This window comes from Ovis canadensis, chromosome 14 (assembly GCF_042477335.2).
Source record: "Ovis canadensis isolate MfBH-ARS-UI-01 breed Bighorn chromosome 14, ARS-UI_OviCan_v2, whole genome shotgun sequence".
Taxonomy (NCBI): Eukaryota; Metazoa; Chordata; class Mammalia; order Artiodactyla; family Bovidae; genus Ovis; species Ovis canadensis.
In genome coordinates this window covers 62998265-63014168 of record NC_091258.1, presented here as the reverse complement: position 1 = coordinate 63014168, position 15904 = coordinate 62998265, and the positions used below count along the sequence as shown (strand labels likewise).

The window sequence follows — 15904 nt, the reverse complement described above, 5'->3', positions numbered from 1 at the left end:
TAGTCCCAATTTGTGTATTTCACTACATGTAAATTTTACCTCAAACAATTGTAAACTAGGAAAAAATCCATCTGCCCACATCCACACAAAACACAATGCAATAAAGAGAAAGAAAGCCATCCAGCTAGTGACAGGGGTGGGATGCCCTGTCGCCTTCAGGAAAAGCTGCACTTGGGAATTCCGGTGGTCCAGTGGTTAGGAATCTGCGCTTTCACTGCAGGGACCACGGGTTCTATCACTGGTCAGGGAACTAAGATCCCACAAAATAAAAAAGAAGAAGAAGGAAATGTTGCCCTTTCTCTGTCAGGAAAGCAAGGCTACATATGTGGCTCAGATTCTGGTAGGCGGGTGAGCATGCTGCTTTTTCTATGGGATAAGAAATGAGACCATCAACAGAGGGAGGAAAGGGTCTGGAGGTTGGAGAGGGCAGAGAATACTGTAAGTGTTGGGACTTCCCCAGTGGTTCAGTGGTTAAGAATCTGCCTGCCAATGCTGGGGATAAGAGTTCGATCCCTGCTCTGGGAAGATTCCATATGACACAGAGTAACTAAGCCCCATTCACCACAACTACTGAGCCCTGGCCATGCCTACTCTCCAAAACAAGAGAAACCATGACAGTGAAAAGCCTGAGAACCACAGCTAGAGAGTACCCATGCTATGCCAAGTTGCTTCAGTCATGTCCAGCTATTTGCGACCCCATGGACTGTAGCCCACCAGGCTCCTCTGTCCATGGGATTCTCCAGGCAAGAATACTGGAGTGGGTTGCCATTTCCTTCTCCAGGGATTCTTCCCAACCGCAGGGATTGAACCCGAAGAGAGTAACCCCTGCTTGCCACAACTAGAGAAAACCCAGGTGCAGAAACAAAGACCCAGAGCAGCCAAAAATAAAATTAATTAATTTAAAAAAATTTTAATGTAATTGTTGGAAGTCAAGGAGAGGCCAGTTGGAGATCAGGAAAGTTCAGCTGCCCTTGGGTGTCTTTCAGTTTCTCCCATTACACCTTCACTTCCCAACTGGGTTGGACTTTGCCCCCAAGTGGACATTAAATAATATCCGGGGTCATTTTTTTTATTTTTACACCTGGGAGAGGGGTTAATATTGACATCTAGGAGGTAGAAACCAGAGGTACTGCTAAACATCCTGCCACTCACAGGACAGCTTCCACCCCAAGAGAATTACTAGCCCAAATGTCAATAGTGCTGAGGCTAAGGAAACTCACAATGCATCCCTCCCTACCCTACATCCCCTCTGCAGCAGGGCAGCAAGTCAGACCATAAGAACTCAAAGCCCCTTAAAACTCCCCTTCTCAGGAGTCCCAAGTTCCCCACTAAGGCAAGTCCCAAGAGGCCCCTCTCAAACCAGTTCTGGGGTCAGAGAAAAGTCACTTGTGGGGCTTCCATAGGTCAAGTACTACTCCTCTCCCCCAGAAGTAGGGGTTCATGCCAAGGGAAACTAGAGATCTGTGATCCCATAATCAAGCCTTCACCCCTCTTCCAGGACCTGCCCTAACCAGCCTTTCTGGGACTGAAACAGTAGCACAAGCCCCACCTCCATCCCAACAGGGGCCTGAGATCTGGGGTGTCAAATTCCCCAGGGCCTCCAAGCACTTCCTCCCCCACCCTCCATGGGAAAAACAACCACCATGGTGTCTACCAACGGACCTGGTTGCCGGGGGAGGCGGGGGGGGGGCGGAACAAAACCTCCATTTGGCCTTGCAGACTCTTGACCTCTGGGGCTCTCTCCCACATCTTACCCTCCAAGGAACTAGAGTCCTAGCCCCTCTTCAGGTTTTTGCAACCTGCCCTTCTGACCTAGCTAGGAGTTGAGTGTGGTCAGTTTCTGGGTGTAAAGAGACAAGGGTAGAATCAGAGCAGGTGGGGGGGGGGGGCTTAGGAGAGAGGCAGAAGTGGAGGTGGGCAGTAGCAGGGGTATCTTTTGCACCTGAGGTCCTGTCTAGTGAGGTTCCTGACTGCCCTGCCCTTCTTCCAAATCTTCCTTGATCCTCAGTCTGGCTTCAGTCTTGTCCACTGCACTCCACCTCTTGGAGGTGTGACAGACAGACACTCAGTCAGGAGGACAGAGCGACTGAGAAAGACTGTGGAGAGAGAGAAGCAGGGAGAAAAGAGAAAGGCCACAAAGAAAATCAGGGGGCAGAAGAGATGGTGAAAGACAGACACACAGAGGAAGAGAGATGGGGAACAACAGAGACATAAAAAAGAGACAAGAAGATGCAGAGGCCAAAGCAGAGACATGTACAGAATTTCAGAGACAAACTGCAAGAGACAGAGAAGGCTGTGACTGGGGTCCCAGAGAATGAGAATCCTTCCCCTTTTCAGGACAGAGACCCCGACCTCATCCCTACCCCTTCATTTGGCCAAAGCCCTACAACTCTAAACCAGACCCAGAACTAGATCCAGGATCCCCAGTGGCAACAACAACAAAAAAAAGAGAAAACTTCACCCCCAATCCAGGACAGATGGCCAGCACTGGCCACAGTGAGAAGAGGTAAGGTCAGCCTAGGGGAAGAGAAGGCAGGGCTCCCAAGGCACTCATTCGAGGCCTCATTCCAGCTGGCTGTGAGCCCCAGCCCGGGCAAGGAAGGCAGGAAAGTGGGAGGGATTAAAAGTCACTGGATGAACTAGGGAAAAGGGTGGTAAGCAGCGGTGGACGGAGATGATTTAAGGGCAGCTCCCACCCCTCAGTTCCGAGCTCCTGGGCACACATCTGGAGCAGCCGCTGCCAGCCGGACTGGTCCCTCCAGCTCCCCCCTGAGCAGCTCAGCAGGTAGAGGGCCGGTCACAGAAGAGGGGGTGACTCTCAAGGGAGACAGCCACTGGCTCCATCTCCCTGTCCTGAGACTGGCCGGGGTCTGCCTTGTCAGCTCCTCTGAGGGGTCTCTGGGTCTACCTCTCAGGGGCTCTCTCTGGGACCCTGTCCTTGAATTTACCAAAGTGGTTCAGAGTTCCGAGCCAGGGCCTGGCACTGCGCACTCTTTGTGACGCACTTTACCTGGCCAGGTGGCATCTCTCTCTCTGAACTATGACTCCTGGGTTCAGGACACCTTTCGGTCTGTTTCTGCTTCTTCCCTCCCACTGTCTCGTCTGTCTTGGTCTCTCTGTCTCTGCCTGCCTCCGTCGAATGTCCCCTGCCCGTCTGTCTGTCTGTCCATCTGAGTGTCTGTCTCTCTCCCTCCACGTCTCTCTGTCTCTGTCACTCTCTTCTCCACCGGCCTCTGGGCTTCCCTCTGCCTCCTCTCTCCATCCGCTTGTCACCCTCTTCCTCCTATCTGTCAGTATCCATCTCAATGTCTCTCAGTCAGGGGGTATCTCTGTCTCCCCACCTCTCTCATCTCTTTCTCTAGCTCTGTGTCTTCTCTAGTTTGATCTCTCTTCTCTAGTCTCTCTCTGTCTGCCTCTCTTTCTGTGATTTCTCTCTGTCTGGCTATTTCTCTGTCTTGATTTGTCTGTCTCAGTCCCCGTGTGTCTCTATCTCTATATAGCACTATGTGAAAGATGATAGATGAAAATTGATAGATGGTAGGCAGATAGTTGGGAGAAGGCAATGGCAACCCACTCCAGTGTTCTTGCCTGGAGAATCCCAGGGACAGGGGAGCCTGGTGGGCTGCCGTCTATGGGGTCGCACAGAGTCGGACACGACTGAAGCAGCTTAGCAGCAGTAGCAGCAGCAGGCAGATAGACTGAAGACAGACAACAGACAGACAGATAATAGATTATCGTTGTTGTTCGGGTGTGTCTTCCTCCTGATAGACAGACAGATAATAGATACATAGAAGGCAGACATGCACAGATATCCAGATAGCTCGCTCTGGTTTTTGTCTCCTCATTATCTCTGCATGTAACTCTGTCTCTCTTAGTCTCTGTCTCTCTGTCTCTATCTCTCTTCTGTCCCCCTCCACCGGTCTTGACGTCTGTCTCTCTGTATTTTGACTACCTCATGCCCTTTTTCCTCTCTCTCCCTCCCTTCCCCTCTCCTTCCATCTCTTCCCCCATCCCCTGACCTTTTCCCAGTGTCTCCCTCTCTACTTCCTTTTTTCTCTCTATCTGCTCCTATTTCTGGGGTCTGGGGGAGGCAAGTTCCAGAGGGAGATGAGCAGTGAAAGGCTCTCACTCCCTCCCCGGCGCTGCCTTCTCCCCACCCAGCTCCCAACCCAGGTCCCTGCAACTGCCTGCACCATGGACAGCATAAGTACAGCCATCTTGCTCCTGATCCTGGCTCTCGTCTGTCTACTCCTGACCACCAGCTCAAAGGGCAAGGGCCGGCTGCCCCCAGGCCCCAGGGCCCTCCCATTCCTGGGAAATCTGCTGCAGCTTCGCTCCCAAGATATGCTGACCTCCCTCACCAAGGTCAAAGGACTAGGCTTGGATGAAGGGAGAGGGGTCTCTGGCCCCAGAGCCCCCGTGACCTCGGTCTTCTTGCCCTCAGTTGAGCAAGGAATTCGGCGCAGTGTACACAGTGTACCTGGGGCCCAGACGGGTGGTGGTCCTCAGTGGGTACCAAGCCGTGAAGGAGGCGCTGGTGGACCAGGCGGAGGAGTTCAGTGGCCGCGGCGACTACCCTGCCTTCTTCAACTTCACCAAGGGCAACGGTGAGCCTGCTCCCGCCTCCTCCACTCCCCACCCATTCCACACTGAGGGAGGGAATAGGGCAGAAGAATGGCCTCCCAGTTTTGGTGACACTCAGGACCTCTGATCTCACTGATGACACCAAGTGGAGTGGAGCCAAGTAGGGTGAAGTCTGTCCCACCTTCACCACCCCCAAATCCCACCACCACCTTTTTTCCCTTCTTCTTTCTCTGGCTGTGCCATGCGGCATGCGGGATCTCAGTTCCCTGACCAAGGATGGAACTCATACTCCCTGCATTTTAAGCAGAGTCTTAACCACTGGACTTCCAAGGAAATCCCTCCCTCAGCCGTCTTGAATTGTACTTCTATACCCATTCCCATCTCCACCCAGCTCCAACCCAATCCAACTCCAACCCTCATCGCAATGCTTCTCTCTACCCTAACCACGTCATCAAATTTCCATCTCAGTCAAGTGGCTAAATTATCTGGCCTGTCTGTATCGTCCACTTCTCCGCAGTCCCCACCAACCCTGTTTCCATGTTCCCCATTTCAATCTCAACTCCATCTGTCTCTCAACACTGACTACACCTCACTGCAACCTCCATCCCCACTACAAACCTCTCCCAATCTCCATAGTAAAATCCAGTATTAACTCATCCCGATCCTTTAGTCAAACTCAATTCCATTATTGTTTTCCTCCCCAGCCCCATCTTCTATCTCAGTCGCCTACTGAAGTTCGCAGTCCCTAGGTCTCACTTTTGACCTATATCCCTCTACTGTCACCAAAACCAATACTACCACATATGGACCCAACCCCAAGCTCAATCTCAACCCCAATCCACCAGTCGCTCTCATTCTACCCAGTTCCATCCCCACACTAATCTCAGACCCAACTTCTCATCTCCCTGATATCTCCCCTCATCCCCACTTTCATTCCCATCCCAACTCACACCCAACTTCATCCCCACCCACCCAGCAACTCACATGACTCACTCCAAACCTCTCCTAGCTCAGTAGCTTGTCCTCTGTAGGTCTGGAAGTCACCTAGTCTTGTGGATTTTTTGTAACATAAATCTCTTCCTCAAAGGAAGCCGTGTGGCATGGCCCAATATATGAGAAAGAAAGAACAAAAACAAAAGGAAGGAAAGAGGAAAAGAGGGAGGGGGAGGGAGGTGGGAGGGAAAGAAGAAAGTTGCTCTAAACGAAAATGGGGTCCTGGAGACCTGTCTCCTGGACTATTCGTCTCCCCCTAAAGAATCACTATGGCTCCCCTTTGCCCTTACACTAGATGGGTCCCAGCTGCCCCAGGATCTGAAGTTGGAAAGTTCTAATTTAAAAAAAAAAGAGAGAGAGAGAGAAAGAAAGAACACCTATTGGATACTGAGTACACTTGCTACCTTCGTGTCTCCTGGCTTGATCTTATGACCTCACCTGTCCAGATGCAAGGAGGTAGAGAAATGCCCCCGCTACTTTTACACAGAAAACATCTGGATATATACCTCATCTGTTACTAGAAATAGCCAGCATCTGGTTGTTCAGTATGGAGGGTAACAGCAGGGTTCTTCCGCCTAGCCTGCACCTTTGGCACTCCCTTCTCCGACCCTCAGTCTATTATCATGAGAAGGCTGCTACGAGAGGTCGATGAGATGATGCACACAATGAAGGCAAAGCACGATACTTTCTTCCTCTTTAGCATCCAGTTCTCTGAGGACTGGAGGACTAGAGGACTCAGAGATGAACACATGTGAGACCGCATGTCCTATTGCAGCTCCTATTGTGCTCCTGGGAGCACAGTGACGGCCAAGACAGGCCCCCACCCCGCCTTCACGGTTCACTGAAGGGGCAGGTTCCTTGTCAGACAGCGTCAGCCCAGAGTGGGCAGGTCTGTGATAGCAGAAACAGAGACAGGGTAAGCAGGACTGTGGGGAGAAAAGCCCAGGGCCCTGTGGAAGCTCAAAGCAGGTACCTGACCCAGCCCAGAGGGTCTGGAAGGACTTACTGGCAAGGCTGGGGAGAGATTCCAAACTCAGGGTCTTTCTCTTATCAAACATTGGGAAAGGGGATTCAGATGACAGCAGTCTTGGGAATAGGTCATTGGTGGAGCTCGCCCCTTCCCTTCTACCCAGGCATTGCCTTCTCCAATGGAGACCGGTGGAAAGCCCTTAGAAAGTATTCTCTTCAAATTCTGCGCAACTTCGGCATGGGGAAGAGAACCATTGAGGAGCGGATCCTGGAAGAAGGCCACTTCCTGCTGGAGGAGCTTCGGAAAACTCAAGGTCTAGTTTCCCACATGCAGCCCATACCCCTCATTCACCTACTTAGGGGGTCAGGGCAGCCCCATACCATAGCATGGGTGTGTACTCAGAACTAGAGGCTTCTCACTTGACCAGTGATGAGAGAGGCGCCCCCTGGAGGTGGATCAGTTTATGACGCTGTGTTTCCTTGAGGTATGGTGACAGCGGGCATCCCAGGTGGCACTAGCAGTAAAGAACCTGCCTATCAATGCAGATGTCAGAGATGCAGTTTCGATCCCTGGGTTGGGAAGATCCCCTGGAGAAGATCCCCTGGCCACCCACTCTAGTATTCTTGCCTGGAGAATCCCATGGACAGAGGAGCCTGGCAGGCTACGGTCCATAGGGTCGCAGAACTGGACACGACTGAAGCGACTTAGCATGCATGCACAGGGTGGCAGAGTATGTCCTGGTCCCTTTGTTGCATTGTCTCTGTGTGGTTTTTCGAGCAATGCTCCTGTCATAGTGGCGGGCAATATGCTGCTGCTGCTGCTCTTGAAAACTCACCATGTATGGGGGCCTGTGTTAAGCTCATTTTCAGGCGCAAGCCCCTTTAGCCTTGGAACAATCCATTTTGCAGATGAGAAGACTGAGGCACAGATTGAGCAACCAGCTTGAAATGATAAAGCTAGAAAGTAGGAGAGCCAAGATTTAAACCTAAGTCTTAGATACCAAAGTCCTCATGCCAAACATTAATACTCATTTATCCAGTGCTTACAGATTCCAGGTACTATGGTAAACTCTTTGCATGTGTTGACAAGCTGCACCCTCCCAGAAAACCTAGGGAGTTATTACAAGTGACGAAACTGAGGCCTAGAAAGGTTAGTCATGTGCCTGGGAAGTGCCAGAGATGGGATATAAACCCCGGTCAAAGCTGTCGACCATGAAAAAAAGTTAATAATCAACATTTAAAGTGATGCCTACCATATGCCAGCACTGTTCCAAAACTCTGTGTATATCACCTTGAAAAATCACCCAGGGACGTCCCTGGTGGTCCAGTGGTTCAGGCTCCATACCTCCACTTCAGGGGGTGCAATTTCCAGCCCTCGTTCAGGAACTAAGACCTGGCATGCTGCACAGCATGGCCAAAGTAAATTTAAAAGTTTCAGTTCTCCTTTAGAAAAGAGAAATCACCCAAACCTCAGAAGTAAGTACTATCATAAACCCCATTTTACAGAAGAAATTGAGGCAGAGAAAGGTAAATGGCCCTCTACCCTGATCTCCAAATCTTGCTGACTTTAGGGGGGGAAGTGGCAGGTAATACCTCATGGATTAACTGACGTGATGAAAGTAAAAGAATAAGAACTGCCTGAATTATTCTCCTGTTGCTGCTGCAACAAACTGCCACAACTTTAGTGTCTTAAAACAATACAAATTTATTCTCCAGTTCTGGGGGTCCAAAGTTTAAACTGGGTCAGCAGAGCTGGCTTCTTCTGGAGGCTCTAGAGGACAATCCAATTCCTCACCTTTTTTAGCCTCTAGAGGCTGCCTGCATTCTTCAGCTTGTAGCCCCTTCCTTCATCTTCAAAGCCAGCAGCATAGCATCCACCAATGTCTCTTCCTCTCTCTCTCCCTCTTTCCATCACCACATCACTTTTTGGGGGATTGGGGGTTGGCCACACTGTGCAGCTTGATCTTAGTGCCCCAACCAGGAAGTGAGCCTGAGCCCTTGGCAGTAGAAGCACAAAGAACCAACCACTGGACCACCAGGGAATTCCCATCACATCACCTTTCCTACTCAGACCCTTTGCTTTCTAATAAGGACCCATGTGATTAAACCCACCTAGATAATCCAGAATAATCTCCCATCCTAAGATCCTTAATCACATATGCACAGGCTTTTGGAATTGGGACATGGACATCTTGGTGGGGGGTGGGGAGCGTGGCTGGGGGCATTACTCAGTCTACCATATCACCTTTCTTTGGCTTGTGACGGCATGACAGTACTTAACTAAAGATTCCCAGCCACACATTCACTGACTCTTTATAAGAGCCCCATGAGGAGAAGACTGTCATCAAGCCCATTTTATAGATGGGAAAACTGAGGCTCAGAGAAGGGAATTTGGTTCCCCTAGGTCACATGTTGGAGAAGGCAATGGCACCCCTCTCCAGTACTCTTGCCTGAAAAATACCATTTACGGAGGAGCCTGGTAGGCTGCAGTCCATGGGGTCGCTAAGAGTCAGGACATGACTGAGCGACTTCACTTTCATTTTTCACTTCCATGCATTGGAGAAGGAAATGGCAACTCACTTCAGTATTCTTGCCTGATGAATCCCAGGGACGGGGGAGCCTGGTGGGCTGCTGTCTATGGGGTCGCAAAGAGTCGGACACGACTGAAGCGACTCAGCAGCAGCAGCAGCAGCAGGTCACATGTAGACTAACAGGCCAAGCCAAAATCCAGACTATGTCTAGTTAACTCCAGATTCAGTCTTCTGGGCTGTGCTGTTGTATAATGGCCAGTGTGGGAATGCACTGTATTGGTGTTGCTTTCTGTGATCTGTTGGGTCATCAGATCACTGGGTGTCAGGTGCTGTGTTGCTGTGTGTCATTGCTGAGTGAGGTTGTAGTGTTGTCAGGCACTGGGTGTAAAGTTGTATTGTGTAGGCTGTGTATTGTGTCACCAAGAATATCCTGTGCAGCTGTTTAGTATTGCTGTCGCTGTGCTGTAAGGTAATGTGCCTTCTGTGCTGTCTGTTGTGTGGCCAGATATTTTGTGGGTGCTGTTGTGCTGTGTTAGGTGGCCAGGAGCAGGAGTTCAGTGCTGTGAGTCACACTGATATGGTTGGGTTGGATGTCGTGCAGTTGCTGCCTGGGGCCTGGTTTGTCGTACACTGTGTCTCCTGAGCCATGCCCCTTGACCCATTCGCCCTTCACCTTCAGGCAAGCCCTTCAACCCCACGTTTGTGGTGAGCCGCTCCGTGTCCAACATTATCTGCTCAGTGGTCTTCGGCTCCCGCTTCGACTACGACGACGATCGTCTGCTCACCATTATCCACCTCATCAATGAAAACTTCCAAATCATGAGCTGCCCCTGGGGAGAGGTCAGGAGACCGAGTTCCACGGGTGACAGGGTTGGGGGGTCCAGCCAGTTAAGGGCTTTTGGGGAAGAAGTGGGTAGGGAAGGAATTGCTATTGGCCCCGCCCTCTCCGTATGACCCCGCCCCCGAGGTATGCGGCCCCGCCCACTCCGCAGGGGCTCTGCTGACACACAGGCCCTGCCCCACCCTACACACACACACACACACACACACACACACCTTCACCTTACCTTCTCTGCTGCTGCCTGCTCCTCCCAATCCCTCCAACTCTGCTCCATCCTTAGATGTACAATATCTTTCCGAACCTCCTGGACTGGGTGCCCGGGCCACACCAACGCCTTTTTAAGAACTACGGACGCATGAAGGACCTCATCGCCCGCAGCGTCCGTGAACACCAGGCTTCCCTTGACCCAAACTCTCCCCGGGACTTCATTGATTGCTTCCTTACCAAGATGGCACAGGTAAGTAAGCCCTACCTGGAAGTCCCATCTCTGATCTGACCTTCCATCCTGCTTCGAACCAACAAGGATCTCGAGATGAGCGTGTTTGGGTCTGAACTCCCCATATCCAGAAAGTGAAGTTGGACCACCTGGCTCTTCTGGGACCACTCAGGGCCTCCGCCAATTAACAGCCTCACTAAGAAATCCTTCAGGGTTTGTTTATTTAATCGGCCGCATGGCTGAGATTTTCCCTACCCTGCCCTCCGCGCTCCCCAGATCCCCCAAGGAAAGGAAATAGAACAGAGGAGGCGCTGAACTGGCACCCAGTAGCAGCTGTGCAGGTCTGCGGGGAGTGGGTTGCAGAGTCTCGGCGCCCAGAGATCTCCCTCCGCCTTGGCTCACATCCCCGGCCCTAACCCCTGCAGGAAAAGCAAGACCCGCTGAGCCACTTCTTCATGGATACTCTGCTGATGACCACACACAATCTGCTCTTTGGCGGCACCGAGACCGTGGGTACCACGCTGCGCCACGCCTTCCAGCTGCTCATGAAGTATCCAGAAGTGCAAGGTGGGAGCGCCGGGAGCCCCGCCCACAGACCTTGAGCGCCCACCCAGTGTGCCTGGTAGCAAGAGCCCCCAGCTCACGCCTGGGTCCCACAGCCACACCCTCAAGCCCACCGGAGGCTGACCCCACTCACGTGGCTCCCCAGATCCACATATTCTGTCCGGACGAAGACCCCGTCCGCAACGTCTTGCTTTGGGACCCATCTCTGACCATGCACACACAACTCGCACAGACGCCCAGAGCCCGGGCCTACCCAAGAATCCCTCCCCTCCCGCTGCATAGCCTGCGACCCCGCCTCCCCAAACCCTGCTTCTGGGTCTTCCCCTGAACCTTCCTGGCCGCCTGGACGCTGTGCGGAGACCGACTGGATCTTTGCCGCCCGCCCCACCCCTGATTTCTCAGCTGTCCTGCACACCCTGCTCACTCCATCCATCCTCCAGCAGCCCTAGTTCTCGAAACCCCGCCGGCAATCCCATGTGGGACCTGGACTCCAAGCAGCCCTGTACCCTGTCCGCACAACCTCGCCCCTGGAAGCCCAGGCGGGAACGAAACTTTCGCCCTCACTGCATCTCTGAACCCAGCCCCTCTGTCTGAACCTCCATCTAACCTTCATATGCACCCCTGCAGCGGCCCCCGACCCCCGACCCCGACCTCGACTGGAAAGCAGCGGCTGGACTGCTTCCGCACGCATGCACACACCTCTTCTCGGCACAGTCGAGTCTGCTGATCCCCTCAACAACCGCTCTCCCCTCCCCCCACCCCAGTCCGCGTCCAGGAGGAAATCGACCGCGTGGTGGGACGCGAGCGGCTGCCGACTGTAGAGGACCGAGTGGCGATGCCTTACACAGACGCGGTGATCCACGAAGTGCAGCGCTTCGCAGACATCATCCCCATGAGCTTGCCGCACCGTGTCACTCGGGACACGAACTTTCGAGGCTTCACGATACCCAAGGTTCCGGGGACACCTGGCAAACCATACCTAAAACCTTAGGAAGAGGCATCCCACACTCGATATGGGCATCCAGGGTTCTAGCAAGGAAGACCCAGGCCCTAGCAAAAGACATCTGAGGCCCTTAAATCCAGAACCTCAGACCCTTCCCAAGACCTCATCCTATACCATACTGGACTAGACCCTGTCCTGAACACCAGGCCCCTTCCCTGTGACCCCTAGGACCCCTCTCTGAAATCCCCAAGTTCTGAGACTTCACTCTGGGGACCCCCTGTACCTAAACACTGTTCTGGGAGACCTTTCTCCCTCCCCAGGAACCCCAGATTTGTTTCTACAAGGAGGATATCCCACATCCCTACCTCAGAACCCAACAGAATCATTTTCAGCACCCATCACTGGGAACCCTAGACACCGATACCCATTTCCTGAACTCCTGATGTAGACCCAGGCTCTGTAGAGTGGAAATCCTCTACTGGGAACCTCCCAGCCCTTCTAACCAGCCACTGATTCTGCCTCCCCACACACGCAGGGCACCGATGTCATCACCCTCCTTAATACAGTCCACTACGATCCAAGCCAATTTCTGAAGCCCAAGGAATTCAACCCTGAACATTTTCTGGATGCCAATATGTCCTTCAAGAAGAGTCCTGCCTTCATGCCTTTCTCAGCCGGTGAGAGTGGTGGGGGGCAACGGTCAGTCTTTCTGGCCCAATATTCCACCTACATTCCCCAAGCCTAATCCAACTCTCCAAACCCTTTCACTTCTTCATCCCACCCAATCCTCAGCTTTAGATGCGCAGACATCCTTTCTCCTTCCCAACTCTTCCCCTACAGGCTGATAGCAACTGAAAGCCTTGTGGAGGGAAGCAGGGAGACAGGATTGTCATCTAACTTGGACATGGTCATTCTCAGTCTCTCCACTGGGTGGTGCAGTTGAAGTCGTACTGGTTTTTCTTGGCTTTGGTCTTTAAACGGCTGGAAAAAACATCTTTTCCTGCTTAACTCAGTGTTCGAAAAGGGAGTAGGGTGCATAATAATAGGTAACCTACAACATTGCCTGCTGTGCACCAGTGCTACCTCTGAGAACTGTAAGAGTGGTGGCTAAGAGATGCACTTTGCTGCCAGACCCCAGCTTTGTTATATTCTATCCACTTGGCCTTGGATATGCTCCTTCCCTTCTCTGTGCTTCGGATTTTACATCTATGAAATGGCGATCATAAAAAAGCCCACTCCTGGGAGTTGTTACAAGGATGAAATCAATTGATAATAGGGCTTAGAGCAGCGAGGGCACACACATACTAAACCGACATAGCATTATATTCTCACTGTTTCACCTCCGTTTGCCTTTCACAACAACCTGAAAAAAAGTGAAAACGTTGCTTGCCCAGTGGTTTCCAGGCTCCTCTGTCCATGGAATTCTCCAGGAAATAATACTGGGGTGGGTAGCCATTCCCTTCTCCAAAGGATCTTCCTGGCCCAGGAATCCAACCCGGATTGCAGGCAGATTCTTCACAGTCTGAGCCACCAGGAAAAGTCCCTCATAGCAACCTATTGAAGCACTATCATCCTCCCCGCTTCAGACACCTATCCAGAGACTCTGGCTTGCCCAAGATCACAGAGCTAGTAATAGCAGTCAGGACTGCACTTGTAGAAGGTCCACAACGTACTTAAACTGTCTGTCCCGGGCCCTTAGATAGATGGGTCTGTGAGTCCCCACTCATTATTCTCATGCTTTCGTCTAAAAGTGGAGGAGGCCCTTCACCTCCGTTTTGTCTCATTGCTCCTCCCCGTCCTTTCTCCCTGCAGGACGCCGGCTGTGCCTGGGCGAGGCGCTGGCGCGCATGGAGCTCTTCCTCTACCTCACCGCCATCCTGCAGAGCTTCTCGCTGCAGCCGCTGGGGGCGCCCGAGGACATCGATCTGACCCCGCTCAGCTCGGGTCTTGGCAATGTGCCCCGGCCTTACCAGCTCTGCGTGCGCGCGCGCTGACGCCGAACCCCTTCCAGATTCGTCTGTGAACGGTGGGGCCTGTGTGGAGGGGTGCTTCGATCCACGTCTCATTCCCCTGCCCCCCATCCCTCTCGCTGTCACATTCGCTTCCCATCACCTTGCGCCAGCTGCATGCCCTTCCCCAACGTTCCTGTCTTTACCTTCTGCGCCCCTGAAGCATGGGGAAGGGAAAGTACGTGCCTTGTTTAATCTACAGAATTGGTTCTACTGCACACCCTTTGGTGGAGAAGGCTTTTTGTATCCGTTTCTATTAAATTATCTTTAGAATAGATTCAAAGCTACCTTGGCTGAATTAAAGGGAGGAGGACAGTCCTCTAGGATGGACAGAACTAAGGTCTGGCTGCAGAGAAGGGAGACACCTGGCTTGGATGCGTTCAACCCTCACTCTTAGGGAAGTTTAAAAAAAAAAAAATGGGAGAAAGTGTTTCCTGGAGACAGACTGGGAGGTAAAGGCTGGGAGGGCCTGAGTGAAGACAGAAGTAAAGAAACTAAGGCCAAGAAAAAGACAGCAGCCCAGAAAGGTTCCATAGGTCTGCCAGAGATGCAGGGTGCTGTACAAAGATGGAGATGTAAGCAGAGCAAGTGAGAGATATGCAGAAATAAACAGACATGGAGACTGGGAAATCACAAGTACACCACTTACCTACTGCTGCTGCTGCTGCTAAGTCGCTTCAGTCATGTCCAACTCTGTGGGACCCCATAGACAGCTGCCCACTAGGCTTCCCCGTCCCTGGGATTCTCTAGGCAAGAACACTGGAGTGGGTTACCATTTCCTTTTCCAATGCATGAAAGTGAAAAGTGAAAGTGAAGTCACTCAGTCGTGTCCGACCCTTAGTGACCCCATGGACTACAGCCTACCAGGCTCCTCCGCCGTGGGGTTTTCCAGGCAAGAGCACTGGAGCGGGTTGCCACTGCCTTCTGTGACTTAGTGCTTCCTATTCACACACTGGTCCAAATGCCTCGTTTAAATCTTCCTATGGGGCAAAGCCAGGTGGCGCTAGTGGTAAAGAACCTGTCTGCTAATGCAGGAGACATAAGAGAGGTGGGTTCCATCCCTGAGTGGGGAAGATCCCTTGGAGGCAGGCATGGCAACCCACTCCAGAATTGTTGACTGAAGAATCTCATGGACAGAGGAGCCTGGCAGGCTATAGTCCATATGGTCGCCAAGACTTGGACAAGATTGAAGCGACTTAGCACACATACACATGGCACAAAGCAATTTTGTTATACATTGTTTTAAATAAGGTAGGCTTTTATTTAGTTTACTATTTTTGGCTGCAGTGGGTCTTCAGTGCTGCACACAGGCTTTCTCTAGTTGCAGCGAACGGGGGAGGGGCTAGTCTAGCTGCGGTGCACAGATTCCTCATTGCAGTGGCTTCTCTTGTGGAGCATGGGCTCTATGGTGTGCAGACTTCGCCAGTTATGACACAGGGGCTTAGTTGCCCCTCAGTATGTGGTATCTTCTCAGACTAGAGATCAAACTCATGTTCTGCATTGGCAGGTGGATTCTTAACCACTGGATCACTGGGGAAGTGCTATTATATATTTTTACAGCAAAACTGAGGTTGCTCAGAGAGGTGAAGTGACTTGCCCAAGATCACAGTCAGAAATGAGCAGAGCCGGGTGCAGAAAGCAGATCTTCTGGCTCCCACCCTGCTCTTTGAAATCTTATGAGTCAGAGATACAGAGGAAAGGAGAGAGATAACAAGGACTGAGACCTGGGGAGGTAAAGAGAATAGAAGATAGAGACAAAGAAAGAAAAAAAACAATGACCAGAGAAAGACAGACAGAAGGGCAATTAATGGGGAAGTGAGGCACTGGAAGGCTCAAACTCTCACTCATTTCTCATCCCTCTCACTGAATTATCTCTTTGTCTTGCAGTTCCTCCTTTTGGGGTGTATAGCAGTCCCAGGCATGGGGCCTCCCAACCTGGGACTGGATTTGACAAGCTGACAATCCTGCTGACAGTAGCTTTTCTCAAAGAGCAGGCATCTCAAGTTTCACTGAGCTGGAGGCAGACAGAATGAG

General features: G+C 51.8%; 1 protein-coding gene across 1 annotated transcript; it reads left to right on the top strand.

Moving 5' to 3' along the window:
- The first annotated feature begins 2503 nt into the window (after nucleotides 1-2503).
- CYP2F1 (cytochrome P450 family 2 subfamily F member 1) lies at nucleotides 2504-14147 on the top strand. Its single transcript, XM_069550793.1, has 10 exons — nucleotides 2504-2785; nucleotides 4162-4365; nucleotides 4445-4607; nucleotides 6711-6860; nucleotides 9757-9917; nucleotides 10199-10375; nucleotides 10780-10921; nucleotides 11683-11870; nucleotides 12397-12538; nucleotides 13674-14147. The coding sequence occupies exons 2-10, from the start codon at nucleotides 4195-4197 to the stop codon at nucleotides 13853-13855; spliced, it is 1476 nt and encodes a 491-aa protein (XP_069406894.1). The 5' UTR covers nucleotides 2504-2785; nucleotides 4162-4194; the 3' UTR covers nucleotides 13856-14147.
- Nucleotides 14148-15904: the final 1757 nt, after the last annotated feature.